General features: G+C 39.9%; 1 protein-coding gene across 3 annotated transcripts in view; it reads right to left on the bottom strand.

Annotated features, from left to right (window-relative positions):
• The window catches only part of LOC125902800 (junctophilin-1-like), a 160,532-nt gene that overhangs the window by 34,528 nt on the left and 99,981 nt on the right, over window positions 1–26,023 (bottom strand). For all 3 annotated transcript variants that reach the window (XM_049599413.1, XM_049599412.1, XM_049599414.1), the window contains exon 3: window positions 12,658–12,776. In XM_049599413.1, coding sequence (XP_049455370.1) covers window positions 12,658–12,776 — 119 coding nt within the window. The remainder of the gene's footprint in view (window positions 1–12,657; window positions 12,777–26,023) is intronic.

Consider the following 26,023-nt stretch of genomic DNA (forward strand, 5'->3'; position numbering starts at 1 on the left):
TTGGAGGATCCAGAATGAATGATGCCAGAGTAGTGGACAGAGCGGGCTTCGTTGAGTGATGATTTGTAGAGTTGCATGTGATCTTTGTACGCAAGGGCGTGTACTGTGAGACCGGTTTTCTTGCGTAGTCGTTCTAGTTGTCGTAGTTGTTTTTTGAGTTTTGAGTTTTTTGAAGCCAGGTGGTCGGCGATGGAGAGGTTGGTGCTGGAGATGTTATGGATGTGGAGGCCACTGGAGCAAACCAGGTCTAAGATGTGTCCACGGTTGTGGGAAGGAAAGTTGATGTGTTGGGTGAAGCTAAAGCAATTGAGTAGGTCCAGAAAGTCCAGAGCATTTTTACTGTTACAAGTTTCATTAAGTCAGAGAAGGTCAAGTCAAGAATAAGACTTCTATTGTTGAGGGATCTTGTGTTGAAGAGGGCGAGTTTAAGGTACTTTTGTTTGAAGTTGATGGGGCGGAAGTAGGGATTGGGTGGAGGTTGAAAGTGTTCACGCTGGAGTTCTTCTGATGACGTGTGTTGTTGTGATGACACGATGAGGAAGTGAGGGAGCCGGTGTGTGAACTGCGGTGCGACCACAGCGATGGGATACTGTTTATAACGGTGGAACTGTATATGAACTTGCGGTGGGAGCCTCGGTGAATGTAACGGGGACGGAGAAGAAGTCGAGAATTTTTTAGTGTGGTGATGAGTTCAGTGGAAGGAGGCGTTTGGGGAGCTAGCTGGCGGAGCTGCATGGATGTGTAGCGAAGCGCCATGGTCGAGGCCGCGAGGAAGCAAGCACCGCTGGATGTGGACGGTGGCTGCAACAGGCGAAGAGGCAGAAGGTGGAATAGGATCATCAACACAGTGGCAGCTGGAGAGACCAACCCGCACGGGCCCATCAGGTTGGAGACCAGGAAACCAATGTAGCCGTCCAGCTCAGGGAGCCGGCGTTAGCCAGCTACTAGCCGGCTAACTAGCATGCTCAGTTTGAAGGCAGCGGTCCTAGCCAGCCAGGGGCTAACCGCACCGAGACAGGTGGAAAAACCTGCCCGGATCTCCACCCTCAACTGAGCGGCGATGGAAGACGTCCGTCAGATGGGAGCCGGGTTGGCTTGGAGAAAAGGCAGCAGTCCCAGCCAGAGCAGAGGGCCGACGTAACTGCACCGGCACAGGTGGAAGCCTGCCGGGTTAACCTTCGACCAGGTTACGGCGATGGATCCTGCAGTGGAAGTCCTTCAACACCGGTAAGTGTCCAAGCTAACGCACAGAGCACCGAAGAAGGTTCTGAGGCAGTAGCCTAGCACCACCGTGGAGGCTTGTTTGAGAGATCCGGTAGGTAACGTTAGGTAAGTTGTCCGTATTCCGTTACGGTCAGCCGATTGACAGGCAGATGGGATGGGATGGGATGACTGTCTCCCGTATATACTTGATGGCTTTTTGGGGATCAAGTAATTCTTTGTCTTCGTCGTTATTCAACGACGAAGAGCCTGAAGACTGAGTGTATCCTCACTCATGAGAACAGTAAGAACTGAACATTATAGTGAGAGACTCTACTCGTGCATAAATAGGCTATTCAGTATTCTGGTGTTCACTTTACCTGTTCACATTTCCACCACTTGCCTTAAACATAAGTGAAAGGGTATATTTTCCTTTATACATACTTGAATATATTTGAAATGCCTTCGATGCCACCTTTAATACCTCAGTGTTGGAATTTTGTATTATCTTTATTCTTATAATTGCCAATTAATGTATGACACTTGTGCTGAATCTGGTTCAGTGTTACATTAGGTCCTGCAGGAGCCTAAATGCTTTTATCCTCTCTCTTTTTTGTTGTGTATGTGCTTTTTTTTCTCTTCTTCTTCACCTTGGCTTACCCCAAGGACAGTCAAATTCTATCATAAACTGTGCACTTTGCTACTCGCTTTTAGTGGCAAGGGTTTAGGTCCCACTCTCTTCTTCACCTATGTTGGTTAGTTGTAGTGTTACTAGCTGGTTTGTGTTCTTAGTTCTGAGCCCTCTGTTCCCCGGGGATCCTGTGAAAAATGTAGGAACAACAAAGTTATCTGTTTTTTGTTTTATCTGGACTCCTATTGTTTATGTTGAATCTGAAATATTCTGGTACAACTGTAAAAGTACATTTACTTATTCTGTTCATTTCTACTTCCCAGCCCTCCCATCTGGCTTCTAATATCAGAGGATTAAAGCATATATTGCATTTAAACAGTAACGGGAACATTAAAAATCATAAGCTTTGATGTTAAAGGTCTTCATAGTTCTGTCAAGAGAAAGAAAATTCTATACCAGCTGAAACGGGCCAACTGTTAGATGGCATTTCTACAGGAAACCCATTTACCTGAGCTAGAACATGAAAAGTTAAGGAAGTCATGGGCAGATAAAGTGTATTACTCTTCACATCGATCAGGGAGGAAAAAGGGAGTAGCCATACTTAAACACAGACAGGTTAATTTCACACAAACCTCCACATATAAAGATAAAGAGAGGAGATATATTTTAGTGAATGGATTAATTGATGGTACAGAAATGTCCCTAATAAACGTACTGTATATTCACCTAATGAAGATGAGCCTAGCTTCATCAGAACAGTGTTTAATATAATACTACAGTTTAGCACTGGGCTGCTGATGATGGGAGGAGATATTAATTGTGAAATGTCACAGCTAACAGATCACCAACCCGCCTCTAAAGCCCCTTTATCAAAACTGAGTAGAATGCTTAAATATTTATCCACAGAATCAGGGCTTGTGGATACATGGAGGAGTATGTTTCCAAGAAGCATCAAGCATCTCAAGCAGATGCAAATCTTACTCAAGGACTGATTATTTTTTCACTCTTGAGGGAGTTACATAGAATAGTGGACACTGAGATACTGCCTATTACTATTTCTGACCATGTACCCATTGCACTTAAGTGGGATATAAACAATGGAGACTTAATGCATCTCTCTTGAACAATAAAGAATTTTCCTTGTTCATTACAGCAAAGCTTAAGAAATATCTAGATACCGATAACTTGGCCGAAACATCACCTCTAATACTATGGGAATGTGCTAAAGCATACATTAGGGGCGCATTATCTCATTTACATGTGCTTGAAAAAGAAAGAAAGAGGCTAAACAGTCGGAATTGGAAGAAAATTTGAAAGAGGTGGAACGTAACACAAACAATCTCGGTGCACTTTTTATCCATTATATCCAGATAACAACTTGTGAAAGGAGTGGAATGTGACAGGGTGGAAAGATTCAAAGCAGTATGGAAATTCTCTGTGGTCAAAGCTAAACCACACTTAGCATGCCGCTAAAAAAGCATGTTTTATAAAGATACATATTGAAAATTTTATCAAAAATGTGTCTTCCCACAGTGTAAGCAATTGCTAATTTACAGACAATCTCCAACACTAAAATACTGTTATTGTTTCAAATGGTTTGGTACTGTAGTTGGCAGTGCATTGTGGGCTGCTCCGCTGGAAGCAACAGGACAGAGGCCCTAAACAGTATGCTGCTGTTTTAAATGACAGGACACTACAGTAAACTGGGTGTCGCATGGGAAATTTGGAGTGAAGTCAGAAGTTTGATCAAACGTTACTCTTGTAATTCTAACATCAGGCTGGTGCTTTTTGTTTCACATTCAGTTTTCTTTTAGAAAAACAGATGGTAATAATTTGCCATCAACTCCTGAAGGGACCTCAGACACTATCATTTGGAAAGCAGTTTTTCCAGAGGGGGACGCTTAATTTAGAGGACATGTGCTACACCTCAGCAAGTCCTGCTTCATCAACATCGATCAGGTCTTGCATCTACAAAGTAGATGATAATTAAAGTTTTATTTTCTCTGCCAGAATCTTGTTCATATTGCCAAGAATGGTTGATATTAAGCCGATACTAAACAGGCTGTCTAGCTGATTTTTATATCTCCTTTATCAGTGAGATGGGAATTTGAATAGCTAGGTTAGCTCAGTTTTTTTTTTTCAATTCATTTTTGTAACATTAATATAATGGTCTGCATGTGAGGAACAACATTCTCGTAAATATATATTGATATATTGACACTGGAACTTTTTACTTCCTCATATTGACATAGGCCCAAACAATCGAGTATTGATGAGGCTCTAATCCAAGGTGTTGTGATGTTTGGTAAGCTTTCGGGGAAGTCTCTGACAAGCTGAATTTAATCATTTTACTTTACTGCCATAGTTCAAAGCAGAAACTGGTAGGCTGTTTTTGTTTGCTTCTCAAAATCTCATAGGCTCATTCCTCTGGGTCGTCCAACAGGGCAGCAGTAGTATTCATGTTGACACTGCCCTTTAAATAAATGTATTTAATTTCGATCTGTTCTCAGTTTTTATTGCTTATTATGCATAATATTACTAGAAATGCATATTTTAAGCAGATGTCTGTAGCCCACAGAATAATAACGTTCTAATGTTAATTGCATTGAAGACTGATATTTTAGATAATCTTTAAACCGCTAAATAAAGTTATTGTAGTATCAGTAAATTTATAGTAGAATCCTAAACAAAATGTTACTGTAAATCCAAATAATCACAGAAATATGTTGCATTTATTTTTAACCATAGTAGACTGTAAATGTTAAACAGTATAAATACTGTAAAATTACTGTATATTGCTGACATCTGTTCTGCAGCTCTCTACTGTTATTTTACAGTGAAATTATTTACAATGCATGGTTTTTGCATGATGGGGTTAACATGTTATACTTGACAGGGGTTTGAAAGTAAAATAAACTAAAAAAATTGAAACTAACCAGCATCTGAATTTGTCTTCATCAGACTCTTAAATTATGTTTTCCTCTCAGTGATGTTACTTAAAGGAACAGTACAGTACTTAGGTGCGGAAAAACATTGGTGTGACAGGGTGGATAATGACTTATGGAGTAGTGCCAATATGGATACTTGAATACATGTCTTCAGCCACTGAAAACAATATTGACTGTTTTATATTGCCTCGTTTTTACCTTTAAATGTTGGGGACTCAAACTTCTTTGAAGGACTCAATTTCTGTCCACTGTCAGTCCTTCTCCACTCTGTTGTAGAATGACACCTCAGAGAGGCACTCTTGCTCGCTTAACATCTTCATCAGTTTATCCTCCTTTCCACAGTCCAAGAGAACTGAGACAGTCATGTTTACTGTCTAAGTGATTTGCCGCTTCCTGTTCCTGTTCCTGGTGCTGGACAGAACACACACAAGCGTGTGTGTGTGTGTATGCGTGCGTGCGTGCGTGCGCGTGCGCGCCCGTGTGCGTGTCTCACCAACTAACGGTGGCCATCACCACAGCTTCAACCACAGAAATACAGTTAAAAGAACAGGAATACAGCTGGTGCTGCCTACCATTGACCCATGGCATTTTTGGCCGAGAACTCCAGCATTAAATCACAGTTTAAAAGCTGTTCCTCAAAGGATAAATCCTTTGAGGAACTGATAAATGAGCTTCTCCAGCAGCAAACGCAGCTTAATGTCCGACTAGCCGCTCTGGAGCTTCCTTGTCACAGTGCACCGTGCTCTGTGGAGTCTGCTCACTTGGATGAGTCTCCGAACAACCGCTGGTCCGATATTGTGAAGGGTAAGAGAGCAATGTCTCTCCCTCTCTTTGATCCAAGGACTGACAAGGATTACCTCCCTCTCTCAAACTTCTTTGCACCACTAGCAGAGCTCACTGATAGCCCAGCTCCAGGCAGCCGTGCTACCACCGTGAGTGACCGGAGGACAGCCACACCGCTATTGGCTAGGAAACGCTCAGCACCTGCTACGAGCTCTACCTGTTCTCGCTCGCCATCCCCAGCTGGTAAGCACCCTCGCCTTTCTGGTCAAGCCACAGAAGCATCCCCTGATGCCAACTGCACTGCTACTGCTCTGGTCTGTGGCTTGCAGACTGCCATGCCTGTAGTGGATGCACCTGTGGTCACTACTGGGAATGACGTCACAATTACTATTCCCAGCCTCGATGGTGCTCCGCCCAACATTGTCTACACTATCTACAGTGAAGTCTGTGATACTGGGGAACCAGAGTTTCTTGTAGTTAGGGACTCCATCGTCAGATTTGTGGAAATTCCTAATGGGTCACGTATTGCTGGCCTGGTGCCAAAATTCTCGACGTGGTTAAGCTCATCCCCCTTCTTACTGACATCCACCCAACAGCCCATACTATTATTGCTCATGTTGCCTATAATGATATTCAACATAAGTAGTCAATTAAACTTCAACATGATTATGAGACACTAGCTGATACCACTGAGAGCCTTGGAAAGCTCTGTATTCTTTCAGGCCCAATTCCTTCTCTGAGCTGAAGTTGTGAGGAGTTCAGCCGTCTCTTTGGTACTCACAAGTGGCTTTTGAACTTTTGTATTGCCACTGGAGTTGGGTTTATTAACCATTTTGATTATTTCTGGACCCGCAAGGACCTGTACATCCTAACCGCAAAGGCACCAGACTGCTCACCAAAAAACATTGTCCTCCATTCGCAATCATTATGATGTGTCGGGAGGACAGGTAGCGACAGTAATATCCCACACCGCAGTGATCCAAGGACTGAAACCATATCTCATCCCATCATGCCTATTCAAGTTATTGAAAATAGGCAATCTTATGTTAGGAAAACTACACAAAGGTCTGCCAACTATCACAATTTGATTCAGATTAATACTTCTCTCTCACAGTCTGCAACTTCAGCTACTGAGCTGAATGACACTACGTTAAAACTGGCTTTATTAAATGTGAGCTCTTTAACAGAAAAGGCTGCATTGGTTAGTGACCTAATTACAGATCATAAGCTAGACATGTTTCTTTTGACTGAAACTTGGCTGGATTCTAGCGGTAACTTTACACTAACAGAAGCTTCACTGCCTAATTTTAACTTTTTAAATGTTTTTAGGTCTGATAGGAGAGGTGGAGGTGTAGCAGCACTTTTCTCTGATTTGTTCTTATGCAGGCAGCTCACTTTTGGAGAGTACATGTCTTTTCAATATCTTGCACTGACACTGAAATGCACAACTCCTGTTTTATTAATTATAATATATCGACCGCCAAAAACAATCAGTACTTTTATTGATGAATTTAATGACTTGTTATCTCAAACTTCTTTAAATTTTGATTCTATTTTAATCTCTGGTGATTTCAATATCCATATAGATAACACTGATGATTACTATGCCAGAGAGCTTAACAACCTGCTGGAAGCTTTTGGTCTCTCTCAGCAGGTAAATGGACACACTCATAACCGGGGCCATACCTTAGATCTAATTATGTCTAAAGGAGTCAATGTCTTTTCTGTATCAGCACTTGATGTTGCTTTATCTGACCACTACTGTATCTTTTTTTAAATTAATTTTGATCCTGTTCAGGTACACTCTGCCATGACTGTCCAGAAACGGTGCTTCCCGACAAATTCAGCTGATATCTTTGCCACCTATTTCTGTAGTGCTGTAAAGTCTGATATGTCATCCTGTGATGACATGGTAGTAGCTTTTAATCAAGGCACTAAACTGGTTTTAGATAATATTGCTCCTGTAAAAATCAAAGTGTTGTCTGATGAAAGTAAAAGTCCCTGGTTAGGAGATGAACTGATAAGGAGGAAGAAAAGGGACTACAGAAGGGCAAGTAAATGGCATAAAACCCAGCTTCCGGAGCATTTTAACATTTACAAAAATGTATAATTTAATTATAATTCAAAAATTAAAGGAGCAAGGCAAGTACATTTTTTTTTAAATATTATGGATAATAATACACACAACTCAAGGGTTCTCTTTTCCACTATAAATAAACTTTTAAATAATTCCAGAACTTCAATTCCAGGTGATTTTATCTCCACAGATGAGTGTGAGGAGTTTGCAGCCTCCTTCGACAACAAAATAATGACTATTAGGTCAAGAATTCCAACAACTACTGCTGCTCCTCTTACCCAGCCTCCTTCTTACTTCAAGTCTATTTTAACAACTTTTACATCAGTCAGTACTGATGATCTTGGGAAAGTGGTTCACAGTCTTCACAGACTGTTCCACTTCTTCCCTCTATCCCATTCCCACCTCCTTTTTTAAAAGTGTTTTTAAATGTTTATCTAATGATATTTTAACTACTGTAAACACTTCCTTACAATCTGGTACTTTCCCCAGGTCACTGAAGTCATCAATAGTTAAACCACTTTTGAAGAAACCCACTTTAGATCCCACCATTATTAATAACTATAGACCAATCTCATACCTGCCGTTCTTAAGCAAAATTATCAAAAAAGTTGTTCACAAGCAGTTGAGCTACCACCTCGCAGCCAACAAAATTCAGGATCTCTACCAATCTGGTTTTCGCCCCAACCACAGCACAGAAACAGCCTTGGTCAGAGGTAATGATTGAAGAATATACTGTATAGTGATAATGGTAGAGCTTCCATTTTAGTTTTATTGGATCTAACCTCAACATTTGACATGATTGATCATGATATCTTAATGGAGAGGCTTGAGAGGTGAGTTGGCCTATCTGGGTCAGCACAGGACTGGTTTTTATCTTACCTTAGAGGACGTGATTTTAGTGTTTCTCTTGGGAATTTTAGCTCCGAATTTTTTTTAATCTCATATGGTGTCTCCCAGGGGTCAATTTTAGGCCCGTTATTCTTTAATCTGTACATGTTGCCCCTGGGTCAGATTATCACGAAACACAATGTTTGCTATCATAATAATGCTGATGACACACAGCTGTATATTTCCCTGTTCCCCAGTAACCTGAGCCCTATAGACATGCTTGCAGACCGTATCAATAATATAAATAGCTGGATGTCGTGTAATTTTCTACAATTAAACAATGATAAAACGGATATCATTGTTATCGGGCCGAAAGCACACAGACAGGAAGTATCTTTTAAATTGTCAGAATTGGCTCTGGAAAATGTTACACAGGTCAGAAACCTTGGCGTCATCATTGATTCTGACCTCACCTTCCAGAGCCACATTAGCAGCATTTTCAAAACTGTTTTTTATCATTTAAGAAATATTAATAAGATTAGGAGCTTTATATCCCAGGATGACGGAATACCTAAAAAGCATCTTGATCGACTGCAGCTACTCCACAATACAGCTGCTAGAGTTTTAACGAGAAAAAGAAAATACGACCACATAACACCTGTGTTGAGGTCATTACACTGGCTCCCAGTAAATTTTAGAATTAAATTTAAAATTTTAATACTGGTTATTAAGGCCCTACTTGGGCTAGCACCTCAATATGTGTCTGACATGCTTGTGAGCTATGAACGAGGTCGATCCCTCAGGTCATCTGGAACGGCCGTCTGGCTATTCCCCGGGTCTCCATGAAAATTGGTGAGGCTGCTTTTAGGTCTTGCGCTCCAAGCCCATGGAACAGCTTACCCAATCATGTTAAGTTTGCTCCAACATCTTTTAAAACTAAACTCAAAACTTTCCTTTTTAGCTATGCCTTTCAGTAGTCTGGCCGACTGGTTTTACTTATTGGTTTTGGTTATTGGTTTTAATTATTTAATTATTATGTTGTTATTATTTATTTAATGATTTTATCTTTTTTTTATCTTTTAGCGGTCCATTTCTGCTCTCAAATATTATTTTATTCTTACTCTTAGGTTTTATCTTTTACAATTTTATATTGTTTTAAACTAGTTTTACTGATTACTTGATGGCCATAACTATTTGATTGTTTTTTGCTCTGTGAAGCACATTGTGCTTCCACCTGGAATGAAATGTGCTATATAAATAAAGTTTTGCTTGCTTGCTTGCTTGTGTGTGTGTGTGTGTGTGTATGACGAGGGGATGTAATAGGTGTCACCATTGCAGTGGCTGTGTACAGTTGGTTGGTGGTTTGTTCGAACACCCCAACTCATTGCTGTTTTTCCATAGTGAAAATATAGCTTGACAAATGTATGTCTTTTTCTTACTTTTTGCCAGCTCAAAGTTCAAAACCAGCTTCTGTGCTGGACTGAAGGTGTGTTAGTGCTCATGCCATCATGGCTAACTTGCACATATGTGAAGGCACCATGAATGCTGAAAGGTACATACAGGTGTTAGAGCAACATATGCTGCCATCCAGATGATGTGTTTTTCAGGGACGTTCCTGCTTATTCCAACAAGACACATTCTGCATGCATTACGTGGCTTATGCATTACGTGCAGTGTGGCTTCTTGTAAAGACTGCAGGTACTAGATTGGCCTGCCTGCATGTGTGGCACATTGGGCGGCTGTGGCTCAGAGGTAGAGCAGGTTGTCCACCAATCGGAAGATCAGTGGTTTGATCCCCAGCTCCTCCAGTCTGCATGTCTAAGTATCCTTGAGCATGATACTAAGCCAAATTGCTCCCAGTGATGCTTCCATCGGTGTGTGAGTGTTATAAATTGAGTGGCAGGTGGCACCTTGTATGGTAGCCTCGGCCACCAGTGTATGAATGTGAATGGGGCTTGTAGTGTAAAAAGCACTTTAGGTGGTCGGATGACTAGAAAGGCACTACACAAATGTAGGTCCATTTATCATTATAAAGCATAAAATATGACAATGGAGACCCCAGATTGTTGAACAATTGAAGTCGTGTATCAGGCAAGAATGGGAAAGAATTTCACTTTTTAAAGTTCAGCAATTAATGTCCTCATTTCTAAAACACTGACGGCCAAATTCACAAAAGGATTGCGTGGCTTTTGCAGCCGCTAAACCGGTAAAAATGGAGCAAACAGATACTGTCCAATTCACAACGCACGCGAGAGAGGGTGAAATGCTCCACTAACTGCACTGCCAAGCAGATTGCGTCTCGGTGCTCCGGTGTTATTTGCACGTATTTAAATGAGGTAATATGCATATATTTGGCGCAAAAATTGCCCCTTTCTATGCAAATGAGCCTCATTGATAAACAACGTCTAATTCACTGACACCAGCGCTAATAGCCACACGCAGTTTGAGTGAAGTAAATAACGTCTTTAGAAAGCTGGCGCAAACTGGGCGGTCCTCTGTGGAAGCCTCTCAGTGATCGTCTGTTAAATCAGTCTGTAAATAATATTTTGACATTATTATTATAATCATTATTACTTTAATGGCATCCGAAGATACTGATGCATTGAACAGGTGACAGTCTGCGGTCGTTCTCAAAATGCACTTCTGTCACGCACTTCAAAAGCAACTTTCAATAATTTATTTTACGAAACGGGGGAAACAAACATGAACAAAAACGGTTCCATAATTCATATTAGATTCAAAAGATAATGAAAAAACAGCTACAAGTGAGAGGGAATAGTGATAAAGTGGTCAAACTTGGTCACATCCACAGCCTCAACCCATCCAACACTGTTAGACTGATTCACCAGCAGACATCACTACATGAGGGTTTACAGTATTCAGTACTTTGCCAAACAGTCTGCCATTGTTCTGCCACGGTGTTCTTGGCGCAAAGCCAACATTTATACTTTGCCATGTGGCTAATTGCAGTCAGGGGCAAACTGCACTCAGCTGCCAAACTTTGTGGGCGTGTTTGCCCTGGTATATCATTAGCGCAATATCCTTTGTGAATAGGACGTTAAGACGGAGCAAACTGCGGGTGCAAGTGTTGTTGAAAGAAAAGGTAATGTCACACAGCAGTAAACATGCGCCTGTCTCAACTTTATTATAACATGTTGCATGTTGCAGACATTAAATTCAGAATGTGTGTATATTTACAAAAAAAACAATAATGTTCATCAGTTTAAAGATTAATTAACTTGTCTGTTTATTGTATTCAATTGAATATAAGTCGAGAGGATTTTTAAATCATTGTATTCTGTTTTTATTTATATTTTACACAGCATCCCAACTTTATTGGAATAGGGGTTGTATCACAAATAACAACTTTTGATACTGCATGGGCTATTAAAGCATACTATCAGTCCTGACTACAGTTGATTGTTGAGATGTGTTTAAGTAGTCATAATGCATGGGACTCCTGACTCCTGACGTACTGTGGTAAGCGTGTTTGTTCATTTCCGATGCTTCTGTGATACCCTTCAAAAACTGACCTCAATGATTTCTTTATCTAAATCATCAACGTGTCTCTTTGACCCCATCCCAACTAGGCTACTTAAAGGAGTTTTATCTTTAGTTAACACTTCTATATTAGACATGATCAATATGTAACAGGCTATGTACCACAGTCTTTTAAGGTAGCTGCAATTAAACCTCTTCAAAAAAGCCCACCCTGGAGCCAGAAGTGTTAGCCCACTATAGACCCATATCTAATCTTCCCTCTCTTTCAAAGATCCTTGAAAAAGTAGTTGCAAATCAGCTGTGTGACTTTCTCCACGACAATAATTTATTTGAGGAATTTCAGTCAGGATTTAGAGTGCATCATAGCACAGAGACAGCACTAGTAAAAATTACAAATGACCTTCTGATTGCTTCAGACAAAGAACTTTTCTCTGTACTTGTTTTATTAGATCTTAGTGCCGCATTTGACACAACTGACCATCAAATTCTGCTCCAGAGACTGGTACATATAATTGGCCTTAAAGACTCTGCACTAACATGGTTCAAATCCTACTGATTAAAGCAGAATTACACTGCTTTTTGTCACATTAATTACAAAATAAAAGATTGTTAACGTCTTTCAAATTTAATTCACCTTATACTTTGCTACTCTGCTGTGTAATGTCGCACTGTTGCTGCTATTACAGTACCTGGCTGATGGAAGCTGGGGGAAAGCTCTCTGGCCACAGCTCTGGCAATATCTGAATCCTGACTGGCTGACTGTGCAGCCTGGTCTGCAGCCTCTGCTTTGGCCCGGGCATGGGCAGTCCTGTGAAAAAACACAGATAGACATAGTGTTAATTTTGCTACATATGGTCAATATGGTAGAGTCTAAAGAGAAAGTTTTGAAATTGAAAGAGATTATTAACCTTTTTGTGATCAAAAATTTGTTGTTGTACATGTACAAAATAGGCTAACCCACACAATGGCCATTCAAGCTAGAAAAAAAACAGCAACAACAACAGCTGAAAGCAAACATGAAACAAAAATAAAAGAGATATTTAACATAAAAACAGGATGCAGGAGAGAAACTAAACTCCAAAACACACACAGAGGCTATAAAAGTACTGAGAGCTGCACATGCAGAGACTTTTAATGACACCTTTCTCTCTGGTCTCCTGTACACACAGATTTGAGTTGAGTCTTGCGACACACACAGCTTATTTCAGGTGGGGGGTTGGGGGGTTCAATGTAGTCGTTGAGACATTATCACTACCCACTTGGAGGCAGTCAGGCACACTTATGGCCCTACTCCAGAGTTCTTACATCTCTGGCTCGGCACATTTAAACTGGATGGAAAGACAAATTAGCGTGATCCAAGAGCTGTGTGGCATTTTGGGCTAGCTGTCTCTACTTCCCTCTTCACTTTCTCCTTGATTTTCAACTTTCACAAACAGTATTAAATCAGTTCTTGCTGCCACAATAATTAATGTTCCCACAGCAAATAGTAGTTTCATTACGAACACAAGTTTTAAGGTACAGCATTTAAATCAAGGATTTTTGTCATTTGAGACACACACTTGGTGTTCCTCAGGGAACTGTTTCAGCTATGGCCTTAAAGGGGAACTATTGTTTTTTGTCAACCTGGGCCCTATTTTCCGATCTACTTTTGTCTAAATGAGTGACAGGATATTCAATATTTGACATGTAGGAGTACATGGACGTACATGCAGATGATGCAGAGCTCATTGAAACTGCAGAGTGGATGAGGAGAGGGAGCAGTGTTACTTCGGTAGCACATATACTAAAATTGCAACAGGCAGAGAAAGATGTCCGAATCCAGCTAAAGGTAAACATAGACATTCATTTCTCCTTTTCGTTATGTTGTCTGATAATTACACTAACAATCCGAAACTATCTGTGTGGGAAAAAAAGCACTTTTAATGGACATATTTTGACGTTTGATGCTGTCTGAGTGCCCTATTATTTAATATAGCATGCGCTCACGGGCTGCAGGCAGGTCAGCCCTAGCTTTGTACTGGAGAAATGTCAAATACTGAACATCCTATCACTCATTTAGACACAAGTAGACCGGAAAATAGGGCCCAGGTTGAAAAAATATTAGTTCCCCTTTAAGCTATCTGTGGATTCTGTATTCTCTGAACACAGACCAATTTCATTGGGCAGGAGGTATTTTACCAAATCCAAGCATCCCAGTTTGCAGTCTCTATGCAAACTGGGATGCATTCCACCAAACTGTTCAAATAAACTGCTTATCTACAACTTATCTACACTCACTCAATCATCTAAAATGATGTTTCATTATTACCCATGGTACTATTTATACAATATTTAGTGAAGTCAATTAAGAATCAAAATAAACCTAGAGTCACAACTGAAACCAAACCAGGGAAGCACCAGTGGAAAGGTCAGATTTCAGATCGTTCTTCCACACTGACCAAGGACAAAACTAGAAAAAGCACACTACTGACTGTGTGTGTGTGTGTGTGTGTGTGTGTGTGTGTGTGTGTGTGTGTGTGTGTTGCAGTTTTGGTGGGTGGGGGTTGGTGGTGGTCAGCTGTTGATAGGTTGTCCTCCTTGGCCTTATTTAGACAAGCACTGGTTCTGACGTACATGCAGGCACACACACACACACGCACACACAATCTTGCCAAGAATGCGCCTACTTAATTCTCTCTATCTCCCTTTAGCCCACACATCTACTCTCCACTTCTGTTTTCTCACTTTGTTCTCACTCTTTCTCCTCTCTCTGCTCTTCTCAGTTCTGAGGCTTTATTAGCATGATATTTAACAACAAATTTGCCGAAGCACCAAAATACAAACTTTGCAAATATTTGGACACAATAACAGTTAGATTTGCAATAACACAACGTAGATAAAATATAGTAAATAGAATCATATAAAATGTGTATAGGTATCTTAGTGTGTGTGTGAGTGTGTGTATGTTGATGAAGGACTGATGTTTTAGGGAGGGCAGTATACGGCCTTTTATAGGCACAAAAAAGTTTGGGATTTTGGGATTAACAAATCATATTTCTTGGTATTTCACCCAGATAATACTGTAATATATTTGTCACAATTTAAGAGGAAGTACATCCCCTTATATCTATATGTTTATATATAAATGCGCGCGCGCGCACACACACACACACACACACACACACACACACACACAGACACACACACACATTCTCTCTTTTTCTCTCTCTCTCTCCTTTTCTCTGTCTATCTCTGTCTCTTTAAAGCATGGCTTGGTGACAGTTATTATGTAATGTATTTTGCTTAATATGTTGAGTGCAAAAACAATACTGATATTATGAGAAAGCTCCTCTTTCCAACAGTTTACAAAACTTAGTGTGTTTCAAAGTCAGTGTGATTAAAAGTGATAGAGACATTCATGGGCACTGCCGAGGTGCCCTTGAACAAGACACCAATCCCCCCAACCGCTCAGGGGTGCCTGTCATGGGCAGCCCCTTCACTCTGACATCTGACATTATAGGTTCTGTTTCTGCATGTGTGTGTATATGTATATGACAACAGAGTCAAAAGATTGAATTTCCCCTTGGGGATTAAGAAAGCATACAAAATTAAAATTAAAATTAATTCAAAAAAAAGTGTGACATTCCTAGCACATTAAACCATGTTGAAAATTAGAGCAGTATACTATAACAAAACAATAAACCGATGATGCAGGGTGCCATGTCATATTTAATTGATACTGCTGAAGATGACAGCTCTGAAGTACTGATGTCTCTGTTTGCAGAATGCCTGTTGCCTCAGCTCCTCTCTGAGAGTGTCCCTTTGTTGCCTCCTTTGCATGCATGATGCTACTGTTTTTCAATTTTACCCTTGGTCTGACTGGTATCGCCTATAACTTGCTTTAAAACTGTGAAGATGACATGGGACAAAAAGGTCACTTTTGTAATCAAATACATCCAAGTTTAAGCAGTATGTAGTGGAGCTGGGCAGTATGGCCAAAATTGTTAACAATAAATGTCAAAACTTTAGTTGTTTTAGGTTTGAAGGCTGATTTTTGTTCCTGAGTAAATGTTAAAACAAAAAACAGATGGTTGATTGTGGTTTTAAACAAGTTACAGAATTTGTTTGTTACAGCTGGCTGCGGCCTCTCTGTGTGGAGTTTGCATGTTGTCACCATGGGTTTTCTCCAGGTACTCCGGCTTCCTCCCACAGTCCAAAGACACATAGGTTAGGGTAATTGGTGACTTTACTTTGGCTGTAGGTGTGAATGTGAGGGTGAATGGTTGGTACTCAGTGACCCTGAAAAGGATAAGTGGCCACAGACAATGAATAAATGAATGAATGTTTGTTTCACTGTAGTTATTTTATTCAACCGTTATTTAAACAGGTAATCTCATTGAGACACAGGGTCTCATTCTCAAGAGAAATTTGTTTAAAATTGCAGTTAGGCTGTGTTCTGGGTCTGCTTTGGGGCCTCCTACCAGTGGGACGTGCCCAGAACACCTCCAACAGCAAGCGTTCAGGAGCACCCCAACTGACTCCCACCCAACTGACCCCTTTCAAAGTGAAGGAGCAGCGAGTTTACTCCTGAGCTCCCTCCGCATGTACGAGTTCCTTACCCTATTTCTAGGGCTGAGCCCAGCCATCCCATGGAGAAAACTCATTTCAGCCGCTTGTATCTGTGATCTCATTCTTTCGGTCACTACCCAGAGCTCATGACCATAGGTGATGGTTGGGATGCAGATGGAGCAGTAAATCGAAAATTTCACTTTCTGGCTCAGCTCTCTCTTCACCATGACGGCCCGGCACAAAGCCTGCATCACTGCAGAAGCCACGCCAAACCACCGATCCATCTCACGCCCCATTCTATCTTCACTCATGAAGATAGATACTCCAACTAACTCTCTCCCAACTGGGAGGGGTCAATCCACCAGTTTTTGGCAGAAAACCACCTCAGATTTGGAGGTGCTGACCGCTTCACACTCGTTTGTAAATGGCCCAAGTGCATGCTGGAAGTCAGGATGTGATGAAGCCAACAGAACAATCATCTGCAAAATACAGAGATGCGATTCTGAGGTCCCCAAACCCCTTCATCCTGCCGGCTGCGCCTCAAGATCCTGTCCATGAATATCACAAACAGGACAATCCTGGTGGAGGCCAACACCCACCAAGAACGTATTTGACTTTACGATGAGTATGTGGATGCAACTCTCACTTTGGTCGTATAGGGACTGGATGTCTCGTAGCAGCGAGCCAGGTATCCCGTAGTCCTGCAGTATCCCCCACAAGAGACATGGTTGTAAGCCTTCTCCAAGTCCACAAAACACACATAGAGTGGATGGGCAAACTCCCATAACCCCTCTAGCAGCCTAGCAAGGGTAAAGAGCTGGTCCACTGTTCCACGGCCTTGAAATTTAAAACTAAGTTCGGGAAAAATACCTTTTCATATACTGCAGCTTGCCTGTGGTGTGATCTTCCCATTTCTATCAAATTAATTTTGTACATTTCACCTTAATGTACGTAGCATGGTCAAACACAGTAAAATGGATCTTATTAGAATATGGGCTGACTCGACTGACTCTGATATCGTCGTTCTTACTGAGACATGGCTTAAGGAGTCAATCACAAATGACATGATTAATATAGAAGGATATAATGTTTTTAGAACAGACTGTGCGGGAAAAGGAGGAGGGGTCACAGTTTATGTAAAAAACAATTTAAATAGCACTTGCATCCTGTCCATAACAAAACCTAAGTGCTTTGAACTCTCTGTGATTAAATTATCTCTTCCAAACGGTTCTGATATCACTGTGGTTGGATGTTATCGGCCGCCGGCCGCCGGCAGCCTCAAGTGAAGCCACGTCTCTACTCTCTGACCTTCTCCACACCTGGACTAAGTCTGAGATGGTTTTACTCGGAGACCTGAACTGGAACTGGAACTGTCGGACGTGTCAAATTCTTTTAAAGACACTCGTGACTCTCTTTGTTTGGAGCAGATAGTCAATTCACCAACCCGGTTAAATCAAAAAGACCTGAATAAGTCCACTCTGATAGATGTTATTTTAACGAATGCACCCCACAAATTCTCTGCAGTTGGAACTCTCTGTAATGATGTCAGTGATCATTGTGCAGTTGTCTGTGTTAGAAACTGTAAGGTCCCTAAGGGTAAAACACATTTTATTTATAAAAGGCAGTTCAAACATTTCGATGAGCAAGCTTTTTTACATGATGTGTTTAACAGTGATCTGTACATTGTCTCACAAATGACAGATGTTGTTTTAGCATGGGATTATTTCAAATCCACCTTCCTGGCTTTATGTGACAAGCACGCTCCTTTTAGAAAATATAGGATAAGTGGTAAAGATAACCCTTGGTTTAATGATTCTGTCTCCACCCTTATCCGGCAAAGAAATGCTGCTTGGGCAAAAGCAAAGAAATCGAATATTCCTTCAGATTGGACCCTTTATAGAACATTATGAAATAAATGCACTAAATTAATCAAAAATGCTAAATGTGATTATTATCTTAACACAATAATTGAAAACTTGAATAACCCTGCTAAGTTTTGGTAACTAGTGAAATCATACTCTGGTTCTATCACATCAAATAGCCTCCCTGATTTTCTACAGGTGAATCAAACCGAAATCAAGGGTAAAATAGACATTATAAACAGCTTTAATAATCATTTTATTTCTGCTGGCTCAATTTTTGACTCTAGTAAAGCTGGGGGTATGGAGGAGGGTTTGACCCTGTTCCTTGTGACCCTGATCAACAGTTCACCTTTGCCCCCATTTTGGCCTCTCAAGTTAAGAAAGCACTCATGAGCCTAGATGTAAAAAAAATCTTCAGGTCCAGACAAGATAGAGCCTTTTTTCTTTAAAACTGCTGCAGGTGTTATTGCAGAGCCTATTGCCTCCATTTTTAATCTCAGTCTCTACTCCAATGAAATACCCAGCTCATGGAAATCGGCTTTGGTCCTCCCTTTGTTAAAGGGCGGAGACCCTTCTGACCTAAATAATTACCGCCCTATTTCCAGACTGTCGGTCATGGCCAAAGTTCTTGAATCGCTTATAAATGAGCAACTGAAGACGTTTTTAACCATTAGAAATATTCTCAATGAGTCTCAGTCCTGTTTTAGATCAGGCCATAGTACTACAACAGCAGCCATGCTAGTCACAGATGATATTATCAGATGTCTAGACAGTAAGAAACACTGTGCAGCATTGTTTATTGATTTGTCCAAAGCATTTGACTCTATGGATCATGAACTACTACTGCAGAGACTTCGCTGTGTAGGCCTTAGTGAAAGGGCTCTGAACTGGTTTAAAAACTACCTATCTGAAAGAACTCAGTGTGTCTCAGTAGAAAACTACACCTCAGCCCTTCTTAATGTAAATAAAGGTGTCCCTCAAGGTTCTATTTTGGCACCTATCTTATTTTCAATTTTTATTAATGATTTAGGTAATGGAATAAGTCCAGCACATTTTCACTTATATGCAGATGACACAATTATTTACACAATGGCACCTTCTTTAAACCAAGCCTTAGAGTTCCTGCAGGATGCCTTTCAAACACTACAGCAGTCCCTGCTGAAGTTAAAATTGGTTCTAAACTCAAAGAAGACCAAATTTATGACCTTCACTCTATCTCGTTCCAATGTAGTTGTTCCTGCGATCTCGACATTGGACGGTACATGTCTTGAACGAATTACTTCTTATAAATATTTAGGTATATGGCTTGATGACAAGATGTCTTTTAATGTACATATTGACAAATTGCTGAAGAAGCTTAGGCCGAAACTGGGTTTTTTCTTTCGTTTAAAAAAATGTTTCCCATTCGAAGCCAGAAAGAAACTTGTGCAAAGCTTGTTGTTATCTGTTTTGGATTATGGAGATGTGATATATATGCATGCAGCATCTTCCCTGCTTAAAAAGCTGGACTCTGTTTATCATGCAGCAATCCGTTTTGTAACGAGTGCAGGCTCACGCACACACCACTGCACCTTATATGAATCTTTAGGATGGCCCTCCCTATACCAGAGGAGAAAAGCACACATGTTGACTTTTACTTTTAGTTGGTAAATTACCATCTTATATCTCCAGACTTCTGTCTTTTTATACGAATACCTACAACACTAGACGAGCAGCAAATGGGATGTTTTTAAATGTTCCCCGGATGCAGTCGGATCTTGGTAAAACCTCATTTTCTTTCTATGCCCCCTCATTATGGAATGAGTTGCAAGATAAAATTAACCTACAGTTCCTCCCTACTGTAAATGTGTTTAAAGGTATTTTAAAATCAGCCCTTCAGGAAACGTGTAGTTGTTTTAATTAATGTTCACTTAAGATTGCCCTTTACTGTTGATTTTTTATATTTCATGTTTTCATTGTATATGTATGTTTTATTGTTTTATGTATGGAACTTATGTGTGTTGTCCTATTGTTTTATGTATGGAACTTATGTGTGCTGTCTTGGCCAGGACTCCCTGGAAGAAGAGATCTTGTATCTCAATGGGACATTTCCTGGATAAATAAAGGCTAAATAAAATAAATAAAAAAATAAACAGTTTGGTTTCCTTACTTTCCAATTCATCAAAATAGTCCTTCTCACACAGAGGAAGGCCAGTGTTACTGATGATGTGTTACTGCAGATTTCATTCCTTCAGTTTTTACACCCAGCAAGCACACATCTGGGCAAATACAGTACATACATCCTCATTTAATATTGTACATAAAACATTTTTTACTTCTACCCAAAATTGATTTATCTTTGGACATTGCCATAACATGTGCATTAAAGACCCTCTCTCTCCACAACCATGCCAGCATAGATCAGATATATCTGGATTCATTTTATGCAGTTTCTGTGGTGTTGTATATATTCCGTGTAATATCTTCAGTTGTATAAGTTTATATCTAACACATTTTGATTAATAATTTGTGTGTCGCATTATGATGCCCCACTGCTCTGTTAGGTTTTTTCCTAGATCCTGTTCCCATTGTGATTTGATTTTATCCATGGCATCACAGGAAGAGGGGTGAATAAGCCTATATAGTTTAGATACTGTGCCTCTATTTAATATAATTTCTTTCATTTTGTTATCTTTATCTACATCTGAAGCCAGTGAAATCCCTTCAGATATATATTTTTGCAGAATTGATTTCAGCTGTAGGTACTGCAGAAAGCACATATCATTGAAACCAAATGTTGTTTTGAGTTCATTAAAACTTTATTATTTTACAATTTGACCCAGGTTTTTAATATTATGATTTTCCCATCTTTTGTTACAAAGGATTTTTCCTCCAGCAGTGAGCAGAGGGTTCTCCCATAATGAAGGCAACACTAAGCCAATAATTGCACATTTCTTTTGAATTTTCTTTGATATTTCACATGAGAAGCTAACAATGAGATCCTTAATTTTGTCTTAATCTTTGTACAATACCACAGAGACGAAAGGGATATATCGTTTTTACGCTCATTAACAATTTCCTGTTCCAGCCACAGCCAACTGCCGACCTCACATTGTTCGTGGTAAGCCCAGAGCATGGAGTATTTGGCATTAAATGCAACTTAATAATCATATATATCAGGTATCCCCAACTCCCCCTTATTTCTATGCATTGTGAGTTTATTTAAGCTAATTCTTGTTTTTTTTATTCCCCCAAAGAAACATTATAAACAGTTTCTTGATTTCTTTAAGCCAATATTCAGGTAATTTAAGGGGGACTGAGGATAACAAAAAGGATATTCTGGGGAAAACATTCATTTTAATGATCTCCGCTCTACCCCACAGAGATAATGGGAGTGTACCCCATCTAGTAAATTCTTCCCTAGTAGTTTTTATCAGTTTTGGACCATTTAATTCAAATATCTTCTCAACTGGGGAGATAATATTAATCCCTAAGTATTTCAGTCCCTCTCTCCTCCATACTATCTGGGTTGCAGCATGGTGTGTTGAAAAAAGTCAGGCAGTTGAGCGGGGCTGCTTCGCTCTTATTCCAATTTACTTTGTAGCCCAATAGATTACCAAACTCTTTTATGATCTTAAATAAGTGTGGCATTGATACATCTGGTTTGGAGAGCGTCAACAATATATCATCTGCATAAATATTTAATTTAAAATCATATCCAAATATATTTATGCCTCTTATTTGTTGATTGGCTCTGATAGCACATGCTAGGGGTTCCAGCGCCAGAATAAAAATTATCGGTGAGACTGGGCATCCTTGTCTAGTTGACCTAGATATCTCAAAGGGTGAAGACACAATTCCATTTGTTTTAACGCAGGCAAGAGGTTTATGGTAAAGTGCTCGGATCCACTGCATACACACAGGGCAAAAGCCATATTTTTCTAGAATATATAACAAATATGGCCATTTAAGCCGATCAAATGCTTTTTCAGCATCCAATGATAACATGATCGCTGGATGCTGAAATGAAGCGGCTTTGTTCATAATATGAAATAGTCGTCTTATATTATTTGCAGCAGATCTGCCCTTAACAAAACTTACTTGGTCAAAATGGACAAGTGAAGGAACCACACTTTCAAGACGCATTGTAAGTATTTTTGCAAAGAGCTTATAGTCGTTGTTAAGTAGACTAAGCGGTCTATAGTTGCTCATTTGCGAATAATCTTTTCCAGATTTTGGTACTGTTGTGATTACAGCTGTACGCATGCTAACAGGCATAGATTCAACTTTGTAATATCATTATATAAGATTGTAAGAAAAGGAGTCAATACGTGCTGGAAGCATTTATAAAACTCAATACTAAATCCATCTGCTCCAGGACTCTTACCATTCGACAGGCATTTTATTGCCTGATTTATTTCTGCCTCTGTAATATTCTCCTCAAGATCTTTTTTTGTCTGTCTCTTTAACTGAGGGCAGACATATATTACTAAAGAAATTTTGTGCTTTGTTAAAATTATAATGATTCTCCGTTTCATACAATTTCATATAATACGTTATAAAACCGTTATTAATTTGGTTTGTTTCTTGTACAAGCTGCCCATCACAATCATGCATACTTGAAATTAAATGTTTAACCTGTTGTTTTAGCCTCATTGCCAACATTCTACCTGCTTTGTCACTTGACTCAAAGTTTTTCCTTTTAAGTTTTAACAATGCGAATGCAGTTTCTTCATGTATCATTTCTTGCATCTGAGCTCTGCAAATTAATACAGCATCCTTTAATTTATGATTGTCTGGTTCCCTCATATGTCTCTTTTCAAGCTTATTCAGTTCTTCCCTCAATGATTTTTTCTTTTTATTCTTCTCCCTGTTTTTTGCAGATCGAGGGTTAGGGTTAGGGTTATTATCCACCCTCTACATGTGGCTTTAAATGCCTCCCATACTATCTGTATTGAGGATACTGAATTAATATTTACGGTGAAATATTCCTCTATTCTGGCTTTTATTAAAGAGATAAATGTTTCATCTCTGAGGAGTGAGTTATTTAATCTCCACTGTTTTGTTTTATTTATTTCAAAGGAAGGGTAAAAACTAACAGAGACAGGGGCATGGTCTGATATTATGGATTTCAGAGTTAACAACATTCTTAGACATCTGTCCAGTTAATAATAAGTAATCAATCCTTGAATATGAGTTATGGACCTTTGAGTAGAAAGTATATTCTTATGCATCCCCATTACAGCACCTCCAAATGTCTGTTGCACCTATGTTTGTCTGAAATTCCTCAAAAGCTGTTGCAAGCACACCATCGTTTGGTAAGGGCTGTTTAGACCAGTCAACATTAGGTACAGCTGCTAAATTAAAATCTCCACCGATTACTATTGGAATATTTAAAAAACTACAGAGTAATATATTCAACTTGGTCAAAAACTTAGTTTGTCCAGTGTTAGGACTGTAGACATTAACAAGCACAATTTTCTGATTACAAAGAAGTCCCGATACTATTATGTATCTCCCCTCCTTGTCCGAAATTATTTTCAATGCTTTGAAAGTGGATGTTTTTGCAATTAGAATGCTGACACCTCTTGAGGAACTACTCCCGTAAGCTGAAAAGACTTGGTCCACCCATCTCTGTTTTAATTTTGTAGATTCATTTTCAGTCAAATGAGTTTCTTGTATCATAGCTATATGTCAGGGTTTTTAAATGTGAGAGTATTTTATATTGTTTAACTTTATTTGAAATATATATATATATATATATATATATAATCTTAATAGGCAGACCCATCTTTCACATATTCAATTACATACAGTACATGATTCCCAAACAACATATAACACAACATACAGCAGTGACATTGGGCAAAAAACAAAACAAAAAACAAGAGAAATCTATCCATGAACCAATGTCAGCAGGCGTTAAGTCATTCAAGCAACTCACAGCCAGATTTCGGCGTATTGCCGCACTATTTAAACTTATGGGTTTATGCCCTCTATAAAAATGAGAGAAAAAAAAAACAATGAAGGCAGCTATTTAACTTTTAGTGCGTTATTTTCATACCTCAGTTCATCAGGATTGTTGTAGATATGTTTTTGTCCAGCCACAGTGACGATGAGTCTCGCTGGGAATAGGAGGCCATAGCGGAGCCCAGCTCCGCGCAGCTTCCTCGTAATATCGGCATACTCAGCGCGTCTTTGTTGGATTTCAAGTGGTGATTATCAGATCTTGAAACACACGGAAGGGTTTATCCTTCCATGCCAGCTTCTCTCCCTTCTCTGCCAGTTTTTTCCCCTTTTCGGCTACAGCCCTCAAAATGAGCTGCCGATCGCTCCATCTTAGTAACCGGACAATGTACGGTCTCGGTGGGTCTGACGGTTCCGGGCGGGGGTGTAGAGACATGTGGTGCCTGGTTTGACAACTTAAAACTTTTCCCGGGAGGCTGAGCAGTGTGATACCCTGATAGTTGGAGAACACCCTCTGGTCCCCTTTTTTGAAAATGGGAACCACCAACCCTGTCTGTCACTCTGCAGGCACTGTACCCGACCTCCATGCAACACTGAAAAGGTGTGTCAGCCAAGACAGTCCAACAGTGTCCAGAGCCTTCAGCATCTCAGGGCAAAATTTCTTCCACATCCAGTGCCTTGCCACTGGGGAGCTTTTTCAGCAACCTCTGCCAGGGATATATAGTTTGAATAGTTTGGTATATGGAATGAATGAAAGTCTGAATATATGGAATGAAACTTGAATATATGGAATGAATGTCTGAATATATGAAATGAAAGTTCAAATATATTGAATGAACCTTGAATATACTAAATGAAAGTCTGAATATATGGAATGAACCTCGAATATATTGAATTCAAGTCTGAATATATGGACTGAACCTTGAATACATGGAATGAATGTCTGAATATATGGAACAAACCTTGAATATTCATTCATTCATTCATCTTCTAACCTCTTTATCCTCTTGAGGGTCGCAGCTGACATTGGGCAAGAGGCGGGGTGCCCACCCTGGACAGGTCGGCAGACTATTGCAGGGCTGACACATAGAGACAAACAACCATTCACACTCACATTCACACCTACAGACAATTTAGAGTTATCAATTAACCTAATCCCCAATCTTCATGTCTTTGGACTGTGGGAGGAAGCCGGAGTGCCCGGAGAGAACCCACGCTGACATGGGGAGAACATGCAAACTCCGGGGCTCCCACAACCGGGATCGAACCGGCAACCCTCTTGCTGAGAGGCGACAGTGCTAACCACCACACCACCGTGCCGCCCGAACCTTGAATATATTTAACTAAAGTCAGAATATATGGAATGAAATCTGACATCATCAAGGCACTTGTGCCATCTTGTGTTTCCTCTGTATGCTTGTATTGGATGCTGCAGCAAGGACACAGTGAATATGAGTAAGTTGGCGAGAGACATAGTGGCAGCAATTTTAAGCAATGAAGACATAGTAATTTCCACACTGGCTATTGCACATGGTAATGTTAACCGTACCCAATACCGCAGTACGATATGAGGTGCCGTTTTCCATGTCTTACAATTTAGACTTTTTTATAAATTGGTCTAAATGTATATATAACTAATTATCTTTGACTTACAAAAAATAAAAAATAACATTACAAATGAATCTTAATCAACTTGGTC

Source organism: Epinephelus fuscoguttatus, linkage group LG15 (genome assembly GCF_011397635.1).
Source record: "Epinephelus fuscoguttatus linkage group LG15, E.fuscoguttatus.final_Chr_v1".
In the NCBI taxonomy this organism is placed as follows: domain Eukaryota; kingdom Metazoa; phylum Chordata; class Actinopteri; order Perciformes; family Serranidae; genus Epinephelus; species Epinephelus fuscoguttatus.